Source organism: Mesoplodon densirostris, chromosome 19, assembly GCF_025265405.1.
Source record: "Mesoplodon densirostris isolate mMesDen1 chromosome 19, mMesDen1 primary haplotype, whole genome shotgun sequence".
NCBI classification, from domain to species: Eukaryota; Metazoa; Chordata; class Mammalia; order Artiodactyla; family Ziphiidae; genus Mesoplodon; species Mesoplodon densirostris.
In genome coordinates, this window is record NC_082679.1 from 9,933,457 (window position 1) to 9,951,555 (window position 18,099).

An 18,099-nucleotide genomic window follows, 5' to 3' on the forward strand; every position below is an offset into this window, starting at 1 on the left:
AGAGGCTGAGTCACTGGCCTGGGGTCACACAGCCCGGAAATGGCATGGATGGGATTTGAACCCAGTTCTGTCAAACTCAGAGGCGGAGCTGTTCTTCTACTGTGCCCTGCAGGAGAGGGGTCAGCAAACAGAGGTGGGGGCAGGCACCCGGCCGTCACTCCCACCCTGCCCCTCACCCCTCGACGGAGCACCCAAGAACTTTTATGGAGAGAATGTCCCTTTTCTGCGCACACACTCATTGCCGGCAACACCCTCTGTCTTCTCACCAGCTCCTCACAGTTTAAAATAACAAAAACAACAATAATAATAGCTGAGCCAAAAAATGATTATTGTGTTCCAGGCACTATTCCAAGTGCTTTACATAATTAACTCATCCTTCCAACACCTCGATGAGGTGAAGGCTATTATACCCGCATTTTACAGGTGAGTACTTTCAGGCACAGAGAGGTTAAGCAACTCACCCAAGGTCACACAGCTTGTTGTAAGTGGCAGAGCTGGCATTCAAAGCCAGGCTGTCTGATTCTAGAACCTTCACTCTTACCCATGCCATGATTACTACTCTGGCTTGAGGGGTTCCCCCCTCCATTTTCCAGCTGGAGAAACTGAGTCTCTAGCAAGGTGACTAGTCTAGGGTCACCTGCCACGATGCGGTGGAGCTAAGATCCTAACACAAAACTCTTGATACATCCTGTCGAGATGCCGGGGCTCAGAGAGGGGATCCCTTTGGCTCCAAGTCACACAGCACAGGAGTCAGGAATGACCCTCAGGCCTGCCTGACCCCAGAGCCTGGCTCTGTTCTTTGGCTGGTCTCTACTGGATGTGAGCTAATCTTCCCCTCCGCCCCTGCCCACCAGGTCCCCCACGCCGCAACCATGCCATTCAGTAACACCCACAACAAGTACAAGCTGAACTTCAAGCCTGAGGAGGAATACCCAGACCTCAGCAAGCACAACAACCACATGGCCAAGGTACTGACCCTTGAGCTCTACAAGAAGCTGCGGGACAAGGAGACGCCATCTGGTTTCACTCTGGACGATGTCATCCAGACAGGTGTGGACAACCCAGGTAAGCCTCCTTGGTGGAGCATCACAGGGACCAGAAGGCTGCGGGGGGGGGGGGCTCTGGAGGTTGCCTGCCAGGCCTCGATCCCCCCTCCCTGGGTCTCAGTTTTCCCATCTGTAAAATGGGGACCATACCCATGGGGCTGTTTTGAGAAACAGATGAGTTGAGATGGGTGAAGTGCTTGGGACAGGGTGAAATGCTTGGGACACGTGGTAAACCACTCGCTAAATCTGCAGGAGTATAATGTGAGACTCCCCTGAGGAAGCTAATGCATCTCCCAGGCCTCAGTTTCCTCACCTGCAAAATGGGCACCCATGTTGGGAAAACATAGGCATCAGTACACATGGAGCGGTGCCTGGCACAAAGTGAGCACTCAGACTCTGACAGGGGGTATCATGAGCACTGCGCTTCTTTCTCCAAGGACACCCCTCCAGGGCGAGTGGAACTGGGCAGGAGCCCAGCTTCTAGCCTTAGCCCCCAACTCATGGTGTGATTGACGGGAGAGGCCCTTTCTGTCCAGGCCTCTGTTTCCCCACTTGGGAAATAAGAGGGTCTTTCAAGTCTCTTATTATCTGTGGGGGCTGATAGTCTAAGGTTCTGAAATTTTTTAGGGGAAGATTCCATGATGTGGGGACTCTGACATGGTAATATTTTTAGTAACTGGCCCCCCAGACTCCTTCTCCTCTGTCCTGCCCGCAGCCTTCCTCTCACCGCCCCAGATGCCACCTTGACCTTTCCCAGCCTTCCCTCCCCATTCATACCAAGCCTCAGCCTTCTCAGTTCTGACCCAGAAGTGTCGAATGAATTCCCTTGCATGCGCACGCACATACACACACAGTCTACACTGGACCCAGGAGCCCAGGCCTTCCTTGCTGGGGACGAGCGCCTCTGACCTCCCCGCCGACCCCCCCAGGTCACCCCTTCATCATGACCGTGGGCTGTGTGGCTGGTGACGAGGAGTCCTACGTGGTTTTCAAGGACCTCTTTGACCCCATCATCCAGGACCGGCACGGGGGCTACAAACCCACCGACAAGCACAAGACCGACCTCAACCATGAGAACCTCAAGGTTGGCTGCCCCCAGGGAAGGGAGGGGTGGGAGAGAGAGGGGAGAGGGCTGAGGAGAAGAGGAGGAGGAGGGAGGAGGTGGGGGGGACACCCAGAGAGACAGGGAGACGGACAGAGATGGAGAGAAACGCAGAGGGAGATGGGAAGAGAGAGGGACAGAGAGACACGAAGTCAGGCAAGGAGATGGGGCTGGGGGCAGTGGGGGTGGGGGGGGGAGAGAGAGAGAGAGGGAGGGAGCGGGGGGGGGGGGGGAGAGAGAGAGAGGGAGGGAGCGTGGGGGGGGAGAGAGAGAGTGAGAGGGAGGGAGAGAGGAAGGCAGGTCCAAAACAGACATGTAGAAGAGAGAGAAACAGAGACACAGAGATGGAGAGAGAAAAATGGAGAGAGAGAGAGAGAGAGAGAGAGAGAAGGGGGTGGTGGTGGTGAGGGAGGCCAGTGGGGAGGGAGAAGCCAAAGGCAGCATCAGGGAGCCTGAGAGATCTGGGAGGGCCTGGAGGGAGACTTGACCTCGCTGGGGAGGGGGGCAGGGCTCATAGGATGGCCCGCCCCGCCCTGACCCCCGCACCCATTCTCTAGGGTGGAGACGACCTGGACCCCCACTACGTGCTCAGCAGCCGCGTCCGCACGGGCCGCAGCATCAAGGGCTTCTCGCTGCCACCGCACTGCTCCCGCGGTGAGCGCCGAGCCGTGGAGAAACTCGCCGTGGAAGGTGAGAGCTCCCCCACCCCGCACACGGCCGGGGGCCCCCAGCTGAGGCCCTGCTCCTCTGTGGGCAGGTCTCTGGACTCCCCTGGGCCCCCATTTTCCAAAACGCTGAAAGAACTTGGTAAGTCATGAGTACTTGGTGAGTGACAGCTGGCAGCATTACCCCTGGTGGAAGCCTGGGGGTGCTGTCAAGACTTGACACCCAATTGCACCAGGGTCCTGACCTTCGTCCATCTATTCATCCGTCCACCCATCCATTAAGCAAATATTTACGGCTGTTCTGGTGCTGTGTGGGGAGCTGGGGCTCCCGTGATGAATACGATGGACAAGGTCACTGCTCTCACAGAGCTGTCAGCCTGGTGGGGAGATTAAGAGGAAACACAGAAACCAACAAAAGAACAAGATAATCCCAAAATGCCATGAAGCCAAGAAACAAAGGTTGTGGCACAGAATGACTGGCGGGAACTACGTTAGAAAGGAGTTGAGACCTGACTGCCGAGAAGAAGCCAACCTGGGGAAGGATTCCAGGCAGGTGGAACAGCAAGTGCAAAGGCCCTGGGATGGGAAGGTGTGTTGGAGGAATAGCGAGGAGACCAGTGTGCCTGGAGCCGAGTGGCTGATGGCGGGAGGGGAGGAGAGGAGGTCAGAGGGGTGTGGGTGGCCAGGTCGTGCAGAGCCTTGTGGGCTGTTGGGAGGACTATGGCTTTGACCCTGTGGGAGAAGGAAAGCATGGGAGGGTGGTGAGCAGAGGGACAGGTTCAGACTAATATGGATCCCCCTGGCTGCTGTGGAGGGAGCAGACTGTGGGCAAAGGTAGGAGAGAGGCTGAGAGGGGGCAACTGCAGCTGTCCGGGTTGGGGGTGAGGGGGTAGCAATGGAATGGAGAGAAAGAGTGGGTACGTTTGGGAGGTAGAGGTAGAACTATTAGGGCTGGCAGGCAGTGCTGTTCTGCTAAATGTTTAACAATTGGCTCTCAAAACAAAAAAACAAAAAACCCAAACAAACAAAAAAACAAGCCCTGATTTGCAGCCAGCAACTACCAATTTCTCTGGTGTAAACTCTCCTACTGTGGCCAATTTTAAGCTAATCACGTGACATCATACAGAGCTGGGCAATGGGGGGCAACGTGCAGTAGCACATGGTTATGTAGCATTTCCACCATACTGATACAATGGATGAGAATAACTTCAAGAACATAGAAAATAGTAAGTGTAGTAAAATCATTAGAAAGTGATAGTTCTGAGTATTTATTCCCTATGTTTTAACTATAATTTATTTAATTGTAAGTTTTTCTAATTTATTTTTAACAACATAATATAGAATATAGTATATGATACAGGATATATTATGTGGTATATTATACAAATAATGTATAAAATCTATAAAACTATGTATATGTATTATATACATATATTTATTATACACATAATACATATTTATTATGTATTATGAATACATATGAATATATACAAATACTATAAATACTATAATAGTGTTTACTGATGGCTCCCAGATTCCTGAGACTTTGACTCTCTGTCCTGCCAGCCAGCAGCAGCGGGCACCAGCACACTACTGCTCGCAGGTGAACTGGATGTGAGGCTTGGTGGCGGGAAGGGGAGAATCCATGCTTTTTGTCTTGAGCACTTGGTGTGGGTTTTCCCAGGGCAGACAGGGGATGAGCACGTTTGGGGGAGGGGTCATGAATTTGGGTTTAGACACAGCGTTTAGGCGCCTTTAGGACCTCCAGAGGGCCAAGGTCCAGGCCCGTTAGGGGTAACAGTGTGGGGTCCCCAGGGTCTCTGCGCCCCACTTGAGGTGGGGCAGGCTGCTGACCACTCCTTCCTGCGGCCCCTCAGCCCTCAACAGCCTGACGGGAGAGTTCAAGGGGAAATACTACCCTCTGAAGAACATGACAGAGAAGGAGCAGCAGCAGCTCATCGATGACCACTTCCTATTTGACAAGCCTGTGTCCCCACTGCTGCTGGCTTCAGGCATGGCCCGAGACTGGCCCGATGCCCGTGGCATCTGGTGAGGTCCCCCTGCCCTATGGCCCCCTTCTCCCCTGCCTCCTCCAGCCTTCCCATGACTTTCCACCAAAGTCAAGACCATAACAGTAGTTATCCAGAATGATCTTGCCCTCCACCCCTGCCCACCCTGTGGTCTGCATGTCACATTTTGGGAAACTTGAAACTTAGACTTGAACCAGACTCCCTGGATTCAAATCCCAGCGCTGCCACTTACTAGCTGTGTGACCTTTGGCACATGATTTAACATGTCTCTGCCCCAGTTTCCCCATCTATAAAATGGAGATCATGACAATTCATAGCTTTTGGGGTTCTTGTGAGGATTAATTGAGTTAATTTATGTAAAGTATTGGAAAAAGTGCCTGGTATATAGTAAGTGCTCATATTGGCCATTAGTATGATTTGTATTACCAGCTGTTGTTGCTAGCTGGGCTTTCCATGAATCTTTGAATCCCTGATTCTGATAGTCAAAGATTTTAAAAGGTTTTGAGGACCTAGGTTTCAAAAGATTTGGAGAGTGTAGGTTGTAAGATTTCAAGATTTTAAATATTTTTAGATTCCACTAATTTCCGATTCTGTGATTCAGTGGTTTCAAACATTTCCAGATCCTAGAGTTTTACAGTTCTAAGACTCTTTCTGAGATGCCATAATGTGATGGGAAGATTTATCAATTCTGATTCCTGGCTTCCGTTTTTCAAATATTCTGAGACTCTAAGAGTCTATAATGTTGTCCAAAGGATTAAGACCCTAAAAGTCACTGATCCCAGGATTCGAGATTCCACAGGTCCAGTGACATTAGAGTCTACAGGTGTTAGCTTCTGAGACTTTGAGGTGCTTCCACCTCTTGCCCTTCAGGCCCGCTGCCCCCTAGCGGTGGGTATGTGTTTGCAAGACGCAGGGGAATGGGGTTCCCGCGGAGCTGATTCCTCAGCCTTTTGCTGCGCCCGACCTAGGCACAATGACAACAAGAGCTTCCTGGTGTGGGTGAACGAGGAGGACCACCTCCGAGTCATCTCCATGGAGAAGGGGGGCAACATGAAGCAGGTTTTCCGCCGCTTCTGCTTGGGGCTGCAGAAGGTGGGTGCCTGCCTCTCGCGTGACTCCACGTGACCACCCAGGCTGCTTTCCGAGGCCCCTCCCCTCGGAACTCGGCTCCTCCCTATACCCAAGCCACGCCCCTCAGCACCCACCCCACTCGCTTTCCAAGGCCCCGCCCTTTGAGAAACCGGCCCCACCCCTATGTTCAAGCCCCGCCCCTAAGAACCCGCCTTCCCGGCGTCCTCAAGCCTAGGCCCCTCAGAATCCTGCCACCACCTGTGCTGTCGGGCCCCTCCCCTCAGAATCTCGTGCCTCCAGGTCTTCCAGACCCGCCCCCTCAGAATCCTACCCCTACTGACATTCTCACACCCTGTCCTTCCTAACCCTGTCCGGGTTGTGGGTGTATTTGGGGGCGCCCGCCGGCGCTGATCCAGGGTCCTCTCCCCCACCTCAGATTGAGGAGATCTTCAAGAAAGCCGGCCACCCCTTCATGTGGAACGAGCACCTGGGCTACGTGCTGACCTGCCCATCTAACCTGGGCACCGGGCTGCGTGGAGGCGTGCATGTGAAACTAGCGCACCTGAGCAAGCATCCCAAATTCGAGGAAATCCTCACTCGTCTGCGCCTGCAGAAGCGGGGCACAGGTGCGGCCCACATCCCCTCCTGCGGCTTCTGGGGCTGGCCCTTTGCGGCGGCTGAAGGGGAGGTGGGGCATCCCCACGAGTTCTGGGGGTCGGCAAGGGCTGCCCTTCTGTGAGCTTCAGTTCCTTCCTCTGCAACTAGGCATCAGCACGCCTTATCTCAAGATAAGTCAATATACCATCATGGTTATATAATTAATATACACTGTGTATGTCCCTGGCCGCCTAGGGACCTCACTTTCCCATCTGTAAAGGGGAGGATGGTCAGGATTCGACCCCAGGCAGCCGGGCTCCAGAGCTCAACTCTGTTACCCACAGTGCTGGATGGTCGAGGGGTGAGGTACCTAAAGCCGGAGATGTGCGCCCGTGAATAGACAGACGCTTAGGAAACTGCGTACACTTAACCTTTACACAGTAGGCACTCACTCAGTACATGCGGCAGTCGCCGTTGGCACGGGGGTTGCGTCCTGGGCCCCGCTCCTGCATTTCTGCTCGCTCCTTAGCCCCGGCCTCCTATTCCCGCAGGTGGCGTGGACACGGCCGCCGTGGGCTCAGTGTTCGACGTGTCCAACGCCGATAGGCTGGGCTCGTCGGAGGTAGAACAGGTGCAGCTGGTGGTGGATGGTGTGAAGCTCATGGTGGAGATGGAGAAGAAGCTGGAAAAGGGCCAGTCCATCGACGACATGATCCCCGCCCAGAAGTAGGCGCACTGCCCGCCCGCCGCCGACTGCTGGAGCCCCAGCCAAAGGGAGGACCCGGCCCACCGGAGGCCCGCCCTTCATCCTTTGCCCCGCCCCTTTGTGCCGGAGTCGCGCCTATAAAGGTTTAGTCTACCCGGGGCTCTATCCACCCTCCTTCGCGTTCCAGTTCCAACCAGAGTTCCAACCAATGGGCTCCATCCTCTGGGTTCTGGCCAATGAATAACCTCCCTTATGCTCTCCTCCCCTGAGCTCCGCCCACCATCAGGCGCTCTGGCTAATGGAGAGAACCCGAGCTCACCTGCGGGTCATGATTTTTCTCCGCTCAAAGCAACAAATAAAAGCAATGGTGGCCTTAGCGTTGTGTGCGATAGTTATGAGGGGGTGGGGAGGAGGAAGAGGAGGAGGAAAGACTTTTGTAATTGGCTGCTGTGTGACCTCGAAGCGGTTTGCCGTCTCTAGGAATGTCCTAGGGCTAGACATGCTTTATCCCATCTGTAAAATGAGGCAAAGTTAGGGTACAGAGTCTAATCCAAACATTACAAAGCTCTATGGGGAATCTGAGACCCGGAGAGGTGTGGTCCAGTGTCACACCGCCGAGCTTGGGCCCTTCCCAACCTCGGCTCCCAATCACTCACGCTCAGATCTCAAACACAGGGTCCTCGCGAGGGAGAAACGGAAGCCAAAGAAAATGTCTGAGACTTGAATTTGGCCCCCCGGCCTCCGGTTTGAGACCTCCCATGCATCTCATCACTGTCTACTTCACTATGCTTTTCACTGGCCTCCTTCTGTGCGATCTGACTTCAGCCCTCTAGAGCTGCTACCAGTCTTTCCAACTTTCCTTACTTTGCTCGAGAACCTGCCATGGCTCCCCACGTCGCCTAGAACGCCCTCGTATTAAGTGCGATTCTTCAAGGCCAAACAAATTCATACCATTTGCTGAAGGCTCATCCTTCTAGCTCTTTTCCCATGATTCCTCTATATACTCTTTTGTTCCTTACACCTGCAATTCCCACCTTAACGTCTGCCCAAGCTGTCTCCTCCTCCAGACTGGGGCTTGGGTCAGAGCATACCTGTGAAGTCTTTAAGGATAGGACTTTTGGAGAGCTTGGTCCCAGAAAAGAGCAGGAAGAACCCTTGGGGTCGCGTGTGGGAGCAGGTAATAGAAGTCAAGAAACACCTGAACATGTATTGGGTGCTGGCCACGTCAATCACTTCTACTTGACCCAATAGGCTGAGGCCTCCATTTGCTAGGCCATAGCACATGGGGCCCTAAAGAGACAAAGGCCTCAGAAGGTGAGGCAGAGTTAAGAAGACAGAGCCCCCAGGGACCTGGAGGAGGCACTTTTTCAAACCTTGTCACATAGGTAAAGGGCCCTTAGAGATCAAGAAATCTCTCCATTTTCCAGAAGGGAAACTGAGGCCTGGGCACATCAGAGTTCCCAGAGAGATTACCAAAACAGAAAGGTTAGAAGAGACCCCAAAGGTCAAGGCATGCAGGGCCTGTTAGACATGGGGATGCCCTTTACAATACTATCCCCAAATGAAGATCCCATCACTAATCCCAGCTCCACCCCTGAGGCCACACAGACCACACACACTCCAGCCAGTAAGGTCTGAGCCAGCCAAATCCAGAGTCCAGGCACTTGTCAGCTACCATGCCTGTCCCGCCCATTTTGCCTCATAAGGCTGAGGTCCACCCCTTCTCTCCTCACCTTCTGTCCGGTCCTGACCTCCTCGCTAGTCTTCTGACCTGATTCCTTCCCTCCCTTCACAGCACAAACCTGCCCCTGCCTCTCCCTTACTCACTACCTTGCCATGGCTCCCCAGTACCCTTGGTACAAAGCCCAGGCACCTCTCCACAACCTTCAAGGCGCTGCCAGCATCTCCAGCCTCATCTCTCACAGTGACTCTATACTCACTCAAGTCGTGTCATTTGAAGGACCTGTATGCTCTCTTGCTTCCCAGCCATTGTACATGCTGTTCCCTCTGCCTAGAACACGTGACCCACATTCCACCATGTCTGGTTAGCTGCTCATCATTCTCTCCGTCACAGCCAAGCTGTTCCTCCCAGGAAGCCCTCCCTGGCTAGGGCAGTTTCCCCCTTTGCACTCCTGCAGGCTCTGGACTCCCCCATACCAGCCCTGCCCACTCTGGATCACTGAGGACACGGCTGTCTCCTCCACTGGACTGTGAGCTCCGTGTGGGCAGGGCTGGGGCTGTTTTGGTCACCACTGTGTCCCCAGCACAGGGCTGGGCACAAAGGAAGCCCTCCGGGATTGAGGTTTCGTGACAGGGTTGGTTCCCCCTACACACACCTCATTTTTCTACCCTCTCAACTGTAAACGCTTCCCTTTCAGCAGAGTCCTATTCTGGCCTCACTCACGACAGGACTTTGGTTCTGCCCCAGACTCTGAATTTTTCAACACTGGCCACTCTTTAATCTTTACCACCCTTCATTTCTCATTTGACTTTCCTGTCAGCTCCATGAAGAATACAACAGTTGACCCTACTATGCTCTAAATGGGCAATTGAGGCAGTTTGACTAAGCCTCTTCCCTGCGTGCAACCCTCCATGGCTCCCCAGTGTCCTCGGATGAAAGCCCAGCCTGCTCCCTTTGGCCCACAAGGCCCTGGGTGAGGCAGCCCCGCCCTTCTGCACTGGACAGCCCTCTACTGCTTGTCTATCATGCTTCCACTTCCCTTCTCCTGCTCCTACTCTTGACTTTCCTTTGGGGAGCCCCTTCTAAGTCCAGTTCTAGGCACAGGCCACTCCAGAGTCACAGCAACTGGTCCAGGGACGACCACATGACTTAAGATCGGCAGACTTTCTGCTGCAGCAACTAAGCTGGAAGGATGAAAGCTTGGAACTGCTGGGGTCATCACTGCCATCAGGGAGCGCCTACTGGGTGAAACTACTAGAATGAAACTCACACTGAAAAAAGCAGAGGTGAGCTTGCCTGCTGCCTAGATCCAGATGTACCTGAAGTCAGGCACCCCTGGCCTATGGGATGAGCAAACACCTTTTTGCTTAAGTGTAGATGGATTACAAGTCCTAATACAGCATTTCTCTTGCTAATTCTCCACCCACCCCCAACATAGCAGCCACCCTGAAATTACCCACAGTTCTCTGAGCTATACCACGCGCTTCCACATCTAGGCTTGTGCCCAGGGCATACCCAATACCTGGCCAACTCCTACTCATCCTTCAATGCCCAACTCCGGTACCAGTTCCTCTGGACTGCCTTCCCCAAACCCCCTCACTTTCTCTTCTGTGGCCCCCAAAGCAATGGTTTCTCTAGTGCCTATCAGAACCCCCCCACCCCCGCCCCGACAGACAGGGGCTCCCTGTGTCTCGTGTCCACACTGGGCCTGGCATGGAGTAGGCACCGGTCAATGACTGTTTATTGAATAAATGTACTGCTGGAGTAAGAAGTGGCTTAGAGTCCAGTATAACATGTGGATGGGTATGTGAATGGATGAACGGGGGTCCGATATAGGAACTGGGGCCTCGTGGATGAGGCCGAATCCTGTCCTGCCCTCTTCCACAATCATCCTTGACCCTCACACCCCCACTACTCCCATTCTGCAGATGAGAAAACCGAGGCCCAGAAAGGAGAAACCACTGGCCCAGTCACACACCTCCTCTTCATCTCACTTGCAGATGAGGGCAGGGAAGGAAGACCCCAGGGTCAGCGTGGGGGAGGGGGGACTTCCTAAGTTTATTGGGCAACAGGCTGCAGGTGAGGGGCTGACAGGAGGAGGGTGGGGCTGTAATAACTTAAAAAACGGAGGTGAGAGCGGCAGCTCCTCGGGAGACCTCTGCAGAGGGGAGGGTGCGGGGGTATTTACAAGGATTTGTACAAAGTGCCCCGCGCCAGCCTGGGGCAGGAAAAGAGGGGTTCGAGCAGGAGGAGATGGGGAGGGGAAGGAATCTGCCTCTCTGACCCCCACTCCCAACCCCACCCACCCCAGTTCTCCATCCAGTCTTTAGGCTCAGCAACTCTTCTTGCCCCTGCCCAAGGCCTAATTCTTGAGCTGTTGGGGGGAATGGAAGTTTCCTGTTTCCCTTTCTGCCCCCCCGCCCCCAAAGTTTCCTCAGGTACCCCGCGGCAGGGTGAGGGGAGACAGGACGAGCTGGGGGCTCCAGGAAGGTGCCAGCTTCCCCTGTTAAGCCCCTTTGCTCTTCTCTCCTGCCCAGCGGCCCCAGAGAACAGCAGAGGGGACAATCTCTGCCCCCAGATAGATTTCAGGGAACTGAAGTGATGACAAAGGGAGAATCCCCTCCTTGATCCCCTTTCTCTCCTGCCGAAGCGAAGTGGGAGAGGAAAAGAGGAGGGGACCCAGGGCCATGATGGCTCAGAGCTCGAGGTCATTGGAGATGCGGGTGACGAGGGTGCGGAAGGCCAGGGCAGTGCCCGCCACGCGGCGGAAGAGAACTCCTCGCAGGCCTGGCCGGGGCAGCTGGCAGACCTCCACTTCAAAGTGGGACAGGGGCTCGGGCCCGCCCGCACCCCCGTGCAGGCAGGCCAGCAGGAACGGCTGTGGCTGGCGGCAGCGGCAGCGGGCGGCCGCCGTGGCCTGGCGCAGAGCTGCCATCAGGGCCTCGGGCGGGCGCGAGCTGGTCAGCTTCACACTCCAGGGGAATCGGAGCAGCCGGGGGGCGGTTTCCGTTTGATCCCAAGGTAGATGGCAACTGAGGTGGGAAGATATTAGGGGTTAAAGATGGGGGAGAAGAGGAAGGTAACCCAGTATTCCCACTTTGGGACAGACTCCTAGCTATCTCCTCAAAACCTCTTTTACCCCAGTGACAGAGTATCAGCTGTACATAGAGCTATCAGCTGGAGACTACATTTCCCAGCCTCCCCTGCAGCCAGGTGTGGTCTTGTCTCCAAATTCCCGGATGTGCATGGAAGTGATGGGTGCAACTCCACATCACCCTTTTCACAGGAAACTGCATGCCCTGGACTCTCCTGTCCCACCTCGTGTGAGGCCGCAGCATGAGCCAGCCTGGACCGTGAAGATGACGGGGCTCTAGGGACCTGGGAACACAGTGAATGACCTCATGGAACAGAGTGGCCCTGCCAGCCTGGCCTGGACACAGGGTTTGTGTGTGAGACAAGTTTAGTCCTGTTTGTATTTTGGGGTCTCTTTGCTACAGCAGCTCAGCTTGTCTCCTAACTGATAAATCCTTCTTCTGGTAATAATCATTTTCCCTTGAAGGACCAACCTACCTTACTCTAGACTAGGGGTTCTCACCTGGGAGCAGTACTGTCCCCCAAGGGATATTAGGAAACTTCTGGGGGCCTTTTTTTTTTTTTTTTTTTTTTGCGGTATGTGGGCCTCTCACTGTCGTGGTCTCTCCTGTTGCGGAGCACAGGCTCCGGACGCGCAGGCTCAACGGCCATGGCTCACGGGCCCAGCCGCTCCGCAGCATGTGGGATCTTCCCAGACCAGGGCACGAACCCGTGTCCCCTGCATCGGCAGGCGGACTCTCAACCACTGCGCCACCAGGGAAGCCCCTATGGGGGCTTTTTGATTGTTAAAATGTCTTGGGGTGGGAGCAATGCCGGCATTTATTAGGTTGGGCAGGAGGGTCAGGAATGGTACATATTCTGCAATGTGTGAGAAGGCCCTGCCTAACAAAGAAATGTCTCGCCTAAAATACCAAGAGTGCTCCCCTTGAGAAGCACTGCAGATCTAGTCTTTCTGGTTTAGGTGGGGCACGAACACAAGGGTGAACACATGACTCACTTCCAGTCAATGAGAGCATGCAACCCCCGTGGTCACTGTGACTGGTTCAAAGATGAGCATACCACTAAGTATGACCAATCAGAATACTCCACCCTTCTGATCCCAGGCATTGGCGTAGGGATGGACATGTGACCCATTTCCAGCCAATGAAGTTCGGTCCTGGGACTGTTGGAACGGCTGGGTTGGCTCTTTATTTCCACTAGGGTTTCTACAATGGCCCAGAGCTGTTGGCAACCCTTGTGCCTCACTGGATGAGAGGGGAAAGGAGGTGTGGTGTCAACAGGGGGAGGAGTGGGTTAGAGGTGGGAGAGGCTGAAGTTAAAGATGGTCAAGGGATAATGCTCAGGGATGGAGGTGGAAATGAGAGGAAATCAAGGGGGCGGGGGTGGGTAAGAGGAGCCAGCAGAGAAGGGAGGGTCATAGGGACATTTCAGGAAGTTGGCCTTGGAGGATGAGGATGAGGCTTGGGCCCCATCTAAGGGTCTGGTCGGGGGTGAGGAGAGGTACTTACACAAGAGGGGTCTGAGACAGGCAAAAGGGGAGGGGCTGGTGTGGCACTCAGGGGAGGCGCACGCACTCACCTTGTGACCTCAGGTCCCCCGATTCTCTCAGGTTCGTCTGTGACCCTAGGGGAGGGGAGGGGGGAAAAGTGTCTAATCTGGACATAGGGGCCTCTCCCTCAACCCACTGGTTCCAGGACTCTGGGCAGCCCCTGCCTCAGCCCTGGTCCCTCCCTGCTGCATGGAGCTGGGCTGGGGAGGGCTGGGAGTCAGGATTTGATCTCCCTCTCCATGCCCAGAAGGGAAGCCCCATCTGAAATGGTTAGTGCAGGTTGGAGGAAAGATACTGAAGGATTTGGAAGACAAAAGAGGGGGCGTGGGGTAGGCAGAGACACATACCTACATATAGAAGGACACACACACACACACACACACACACACACACACACACACACACACACACACACACACACACACACACACACACACACACACACACACACACACACACACACACACACACACACACACACACACACACACACACACACACACACACACACACACACCCCTTCAGGCTGTACTCAAATGAAACCTCCTTAGTGAGGCCTGCCCCATGTAAAACTGCACCCTCCCTTCTCCACACCCCTGACCCCCCCTTCCTTGCTTCCTTTTTCTCCTTAGTACTTGTCACTACCTGACAGTATATATATTTTACTTATTTATTGTTTACTGTCTGGGTCCCCTAGCAGAATGTCCTGGGCAGGGATTTTATCCCTTTTGTTCACTTTACTCTGGGCCCACGATGGTGCCAGGCACACAGTAGACACTCAAAAAATAGTAATAGTAAATAGTTATAAAGCATTTTCCAAGGCAAGATTTTAAGCTCAGCCCGTGCATCACCTCACTTAGTGATATACCTCACCGCACAACAACCCTATGAGGAAGGTACGGTTATGACTATCCCCACTTCAGGGAAGGGGAAAGTAAGGCCCAGAGAAGTTAGGTCATTTGCTTAAGGGCACTCAGAAGAGCTCGGGTCTGAACCCCGAGAGTCTGGCTCCAGAGGCCAGACTCTTGTCTATTAACTGAGTGAGAAAATGCACAACCAGAGCCCCTACCCGACTCACAGCACCCCCTCCCGCCAGGCCCGCACACAGGTCAGACATGCAGAGAGAGGCGCAGAGCCGGTGAAAGCAGAGGGTGGAGGGGACTTACTGATCTTGGATCCCTGGGGCAGAGAGGCGCCCGAGACGCAGCGGTTAGAGTTCTGCCGTTTAGAGGGATCGAGGGTAACCCTGCAGCGTGAGGAGGGAGGTGAAGGGTGACGGAGGAAGAGGAGGAGACGTGGGGATACAGAGGCAGAGTACAGCAGAAGACAGGTTAGGCCCCGTCAGCCCCCCCATCCCGCTCCCCAGACCCCAAATCCCGTGGGGCTCACCTTCGGGTCAGTTTGGAGGTCAGCTTGGTGAAGAGGTTGGTGGTGGGGCGGGGCCGCCCAGTGGGCAGAGGTGTGGCCTCATGGGCCAGCGTGGGAGAGGCGGGGGGCCCATTCTGCACGCCCCCACCTGCCCCGCCCCCTGCCCGCCTGTCCCGGACCTGGCCACCGTGGAACGTGCTGCGGATGGTGGAGCCGCGTGCCAGGCGGCTCCGCTCCCCTGATGGGGGAGCCAGGCTGTGACTGGAGGGGGAGGCGGGGGGCACCCGTGGGGTCCCCGAGCTGTGGGCAGAGAGGTACAAGTCAGGGTGGGGCCTTGAGGCAGGCCAAGTCCCCAGGCCCCTGCTTCTCCACTGGTCATTCCTGAGATCAGAAACCTCTAGGAACCTGGAGCTCAGAGACAGGGCTGCTGTGTACATTGTGCAGGCTGTGCGCTGGGCAACCCTAGTATTGTCTTACCACCTCGTCTCAACTCCTAAGTCATCCCTCCTTCAAACTATCCTTTCTTTAAACTCTGCCCCCTCCAATCTGCCCCCATCCCAATTCTCCTCTCTCCAAACTCGGCAACTGAATAGATTCAGATTCATTTTTGGATGAATCCCTTGCTATTTGCCATCCAAACCTCAGGAACCAAACCAACTGTGCAAACACTTTGCTACTATTCAATCGTGGGAAAGGAATAGATGTGAACATCAAGGGGACCTACATTCATTATGAAAACGTTTCAACAGGTGAAAAGAAAGAGGAAGGCACCCTCTCCCGAACTCTCTCGAGACGCTGTGTGGACAGAGGTGGCTCCACTATCCCAGGACCCTCCTCTAGGCCCTCTGAGGCTCCCAGTCCTGACAGCAGGAGCCAGACCTCCAATTTCTATCCTAGGGAGCCAGGACGAGCCTGGATCTCAAAGAGGGAGCCCTGATTGGCAGATACCACTACCTCGCTCCCAGAATCCATACACCTTGTTTTACTCTTAGTGACCAAACCCCTTAGAGTATGAACATTGCACATGGCTGCCCAGCCAGATACTACATTTCCCAGCCTCCCTTGCAGCTAGGGGTGGTCATGTGACCATGCTCGGGCCAATAGAATATAAACAGAAGTGCTTTGTACCATTTCTGGGTCATGCCTCTAAAAAGAAAGCAGTTTGCACTCCACTTTCTTTCCACCCTACTTGCTGGTTGGGAAATAGTGGTAACTGGTGCAGTGGCCTCAGATCCAGAGCTGGAGCCTCATGTTGAGATTGGTCCTGAATCCTTGGAGGACCCTGCCTCCTACCTCTGGATGGTTGCATCACAGAGGACTAAACCTCCATCTCATCCACTGCACTCTGGGGTCTTTTCATTCCTGAATCTATAATCTAACTATACACTATCTCTCGGCCAGAACTGGGAGGCCATATATTATAGTGGTTACAAGTACACATTCTGGAGTCAGTCTGGAATCTTTGCTCCTTGACTTACCAGCTATGTGGCCTTGGACAAGTTACTTAAGCTATCTATGCCTCATTTCCTCAGCTGTAAAATCGAGATACCAGGATCGACCTCATAGAATTGTTAGGGGCATTCAACTAGCTAATGTACAGAGGCCTGGCATATGGTTACTGCTTGAAAAATGTTGGCTGTTATTATTTTTATTTAACAACCAGAAAAAAAGCTCGTACTCATCAAATGCCTTCTGTGTCTCAGACCCTGTGCCAGGTACAAGGACACACCTGATCTCCACTGGATCCCTCTAATAGGGTCTGGAGGCAGAGAACATCAGCCCCATCTTACACAGGAGGAAATGGAGGCTCAGATACCTGCCGAAGAGCTAAGAGGCAAGATTCAAACTCAGAGCTGAGTAGCCACAGAATCACTGCCCTCAACCACTCCATTACCTTGGCCCCACCAAAGAGTAACACCTGCATCTGTTTATCAGGTGCTTCCCAGAGTGCACCTCGGCGTCATGCCTGTCAGTCCTGGTGGGCGGCAGTGTCATTATCCTGAAGCCTGCCCCACTCCCAGACTTGAACTGTGATGTGAACCAATTCATTCCCTTTTTATGCTCCAGCCAGTCTGTACTGGTTTCCCTCACATGCCAGCTGAAAGAGACCGAACAGACTCAGGCAAAGAAGTTTGAAACCCAGCCAACCAGAGGATGTTGAAGCTGTGACAATCTGGGGCTTCTCTCCAGCTCTAAAAATGGATCATTCAAAAAAAAAAAAAAAAACGAAAAAGAATCAACTCAGGTTCCCAAGGCTCGTAGGCAGAGAATGGGGCAGACTGCTTTCCTGGTGCTGACGACTAATTAATTAAGGGTGGAGGATCTTCAGGGGAGTCTGGGAGACGCAGGACATGGGTAGATTCTGCCAAGGGAAGGGCAGACACAGACTCCCCAGTCCCCATGGCACCCCTCCCCGCATCTATCATCTGAGATCAAGGGGGGCCCTGCTCACCTACACCCCACTGCCCCCTCCCTGTTGCTGCCCTCCCTCCATACCTGTTTTCTTTGCCATTTGGCAACAGGGATGGGCGCTCAGCCCCCGGGCGTTCTGTGCAAACGTAGGTGTTTCTGCGGGTCATCATGCTTGGGGGGAGGTTGTTCTGCAGGAGACAAGGCCAGGAGGAGAGTGAGGGAGCAAAGGGACACCCCTTAATCCCCCCGTTTACCCTCTCTGGCCTCCCTCATTAGGAACGAGGCAGGGAGGACTTCCCTGGCGGTCCCGTGGTTAAGACTCCGTGCTCCCAATGTAGGGGGCCTGGGTTCGATCCCTGGTGGGGGAACTAAGATCGCGCATGCTGCAAGGCACAGCCAAAAAATAATAATAATAAAGAAATAAAGAAAGATAAAAGGAACGAGGCAGGGGCCTGTGTGTGAACTGAAAGTGAGTAGGTGGTTTATTGTACTTTGGCTAAAGACATGAAGGGTTAGTGGGCCATCCCAGCCATGTAGGCTGAGAGTCATAGAAGGCCTTGGAGCTGGGAGGAGAGAAGGTCAGGGAAGGTTCCCAGGGGGCAGCCTCGCCCCCCTCTCCTCTCCCAGCTCTCCCCCACCTCTAGCCACGTCAAACTTTGAAAAACATATTCATGTCAGGCTGTCTCTCCTCATAAAGGCCTTTGCACATGCTGTCTTATCTGCTTGGATATTCCTCCTACCTTTCCCTCTGACTCACTCTTAGGTATCTTTCAGGTGTC

General features: G+C 54.0%; 2 protein-coding genes across 5 annotated transcripts in view; one reads left to right on the top strand and one right to left on the bottom strand.

Moving 5' to 3' along the window:
• Window positions 1–872: 872 nt before the first annotated feature.
• On the top strand, window positions 873–7,241 carry CKM (creatine kinase, M-type). 2 transcript variants are annotated; one of them, XM_060085517.1, is made up of 7 exons: window positions 873–1,065; window positions 1,976–2,130; window positions 2,706–2,838; window positions 4,691–4,862; window positions 5,812–5,935; window positions 6,351–6,540; window positions 7,063–7,241. In XM_060085517.1, exons 1-7 carry the CDS (start codon window positions 873–875, stop codon window positions 7,239–7,241), a joined length of 1,146 nt encoding a protein of 381 aa, XP_059941500.1. The 2 variants fall into 2 exon arrangements, with proteins under 2 accessions (XP_059941500.1, XP_059941501.1); XM_060085518.1 differs by having other exon boundaries at window positions 933–1,065; window positions 1,976–2,137; window positions 2,713–2,838.
• A 3,381-nt stretch (window positions 7,242–10,622) lies between these two features.
• Window positions 10,623–18,099, bottom strand: part of MARK4 (microtubule affinity regulating kinase 4) — a 30,514-nt gene continuing 23,037 nt past the window's right edge. For 2 of the 3 annotated variants that reach the window (XM_060085514.1, XM_060085513.1), the window contains 4 exons: window positions 17,405–17,508; window positions 14,930–15,208; window positions 13,570–13,614; window positions 10,623–11,930 (listed from right to left, as the gene is read on the bottom strand). In XM_060085514.1, coding sequence (XP_059941497.1) covers window positions 11,594–11,930; window positions 13,570–13,614; window positions 14,930–15,208; window positions 17,405–17,508 — 765 coding nt within the window. In that variant the 3' untranslated portion in view covers window positions 10,623–11,593. Of the gene's footprint in view, window positions 11,931–13,569; window positions 13,615–14,706; window positions 14,787–14,929; window positions 15,209–17,404; window positions 17,509–18,099 lie in introns of all 3 variants that reach the window. The other variant, XM_060085515.1, reaches the window with a different exon arrangement.

Excerpts from the sequence above, each read along its gene's own strand:
- CKM (XM_060085517.1), top strand. The coding sequence starts at position 873 with ATGCCATTCAGTAACACCCACAACAAGTACAAGCTGAACTTCAAGCCT. Across the intron at positions 2,131-2,705 it reads TCAACCATGAGAACCTCAAG|GGTGGAGACGACCTGGACCC; the intron begins GTTGGCTGCCCC and ends CCCATTCTCTAG. Across the intron at positions 2,839-4,690 it reads GGAGAAACTCGCCGTGGAAG|CCCTCAACAGCCTGACGGGA; the intron begins GTGAGAGCTCCC and ends GCGGCCCCTCAG.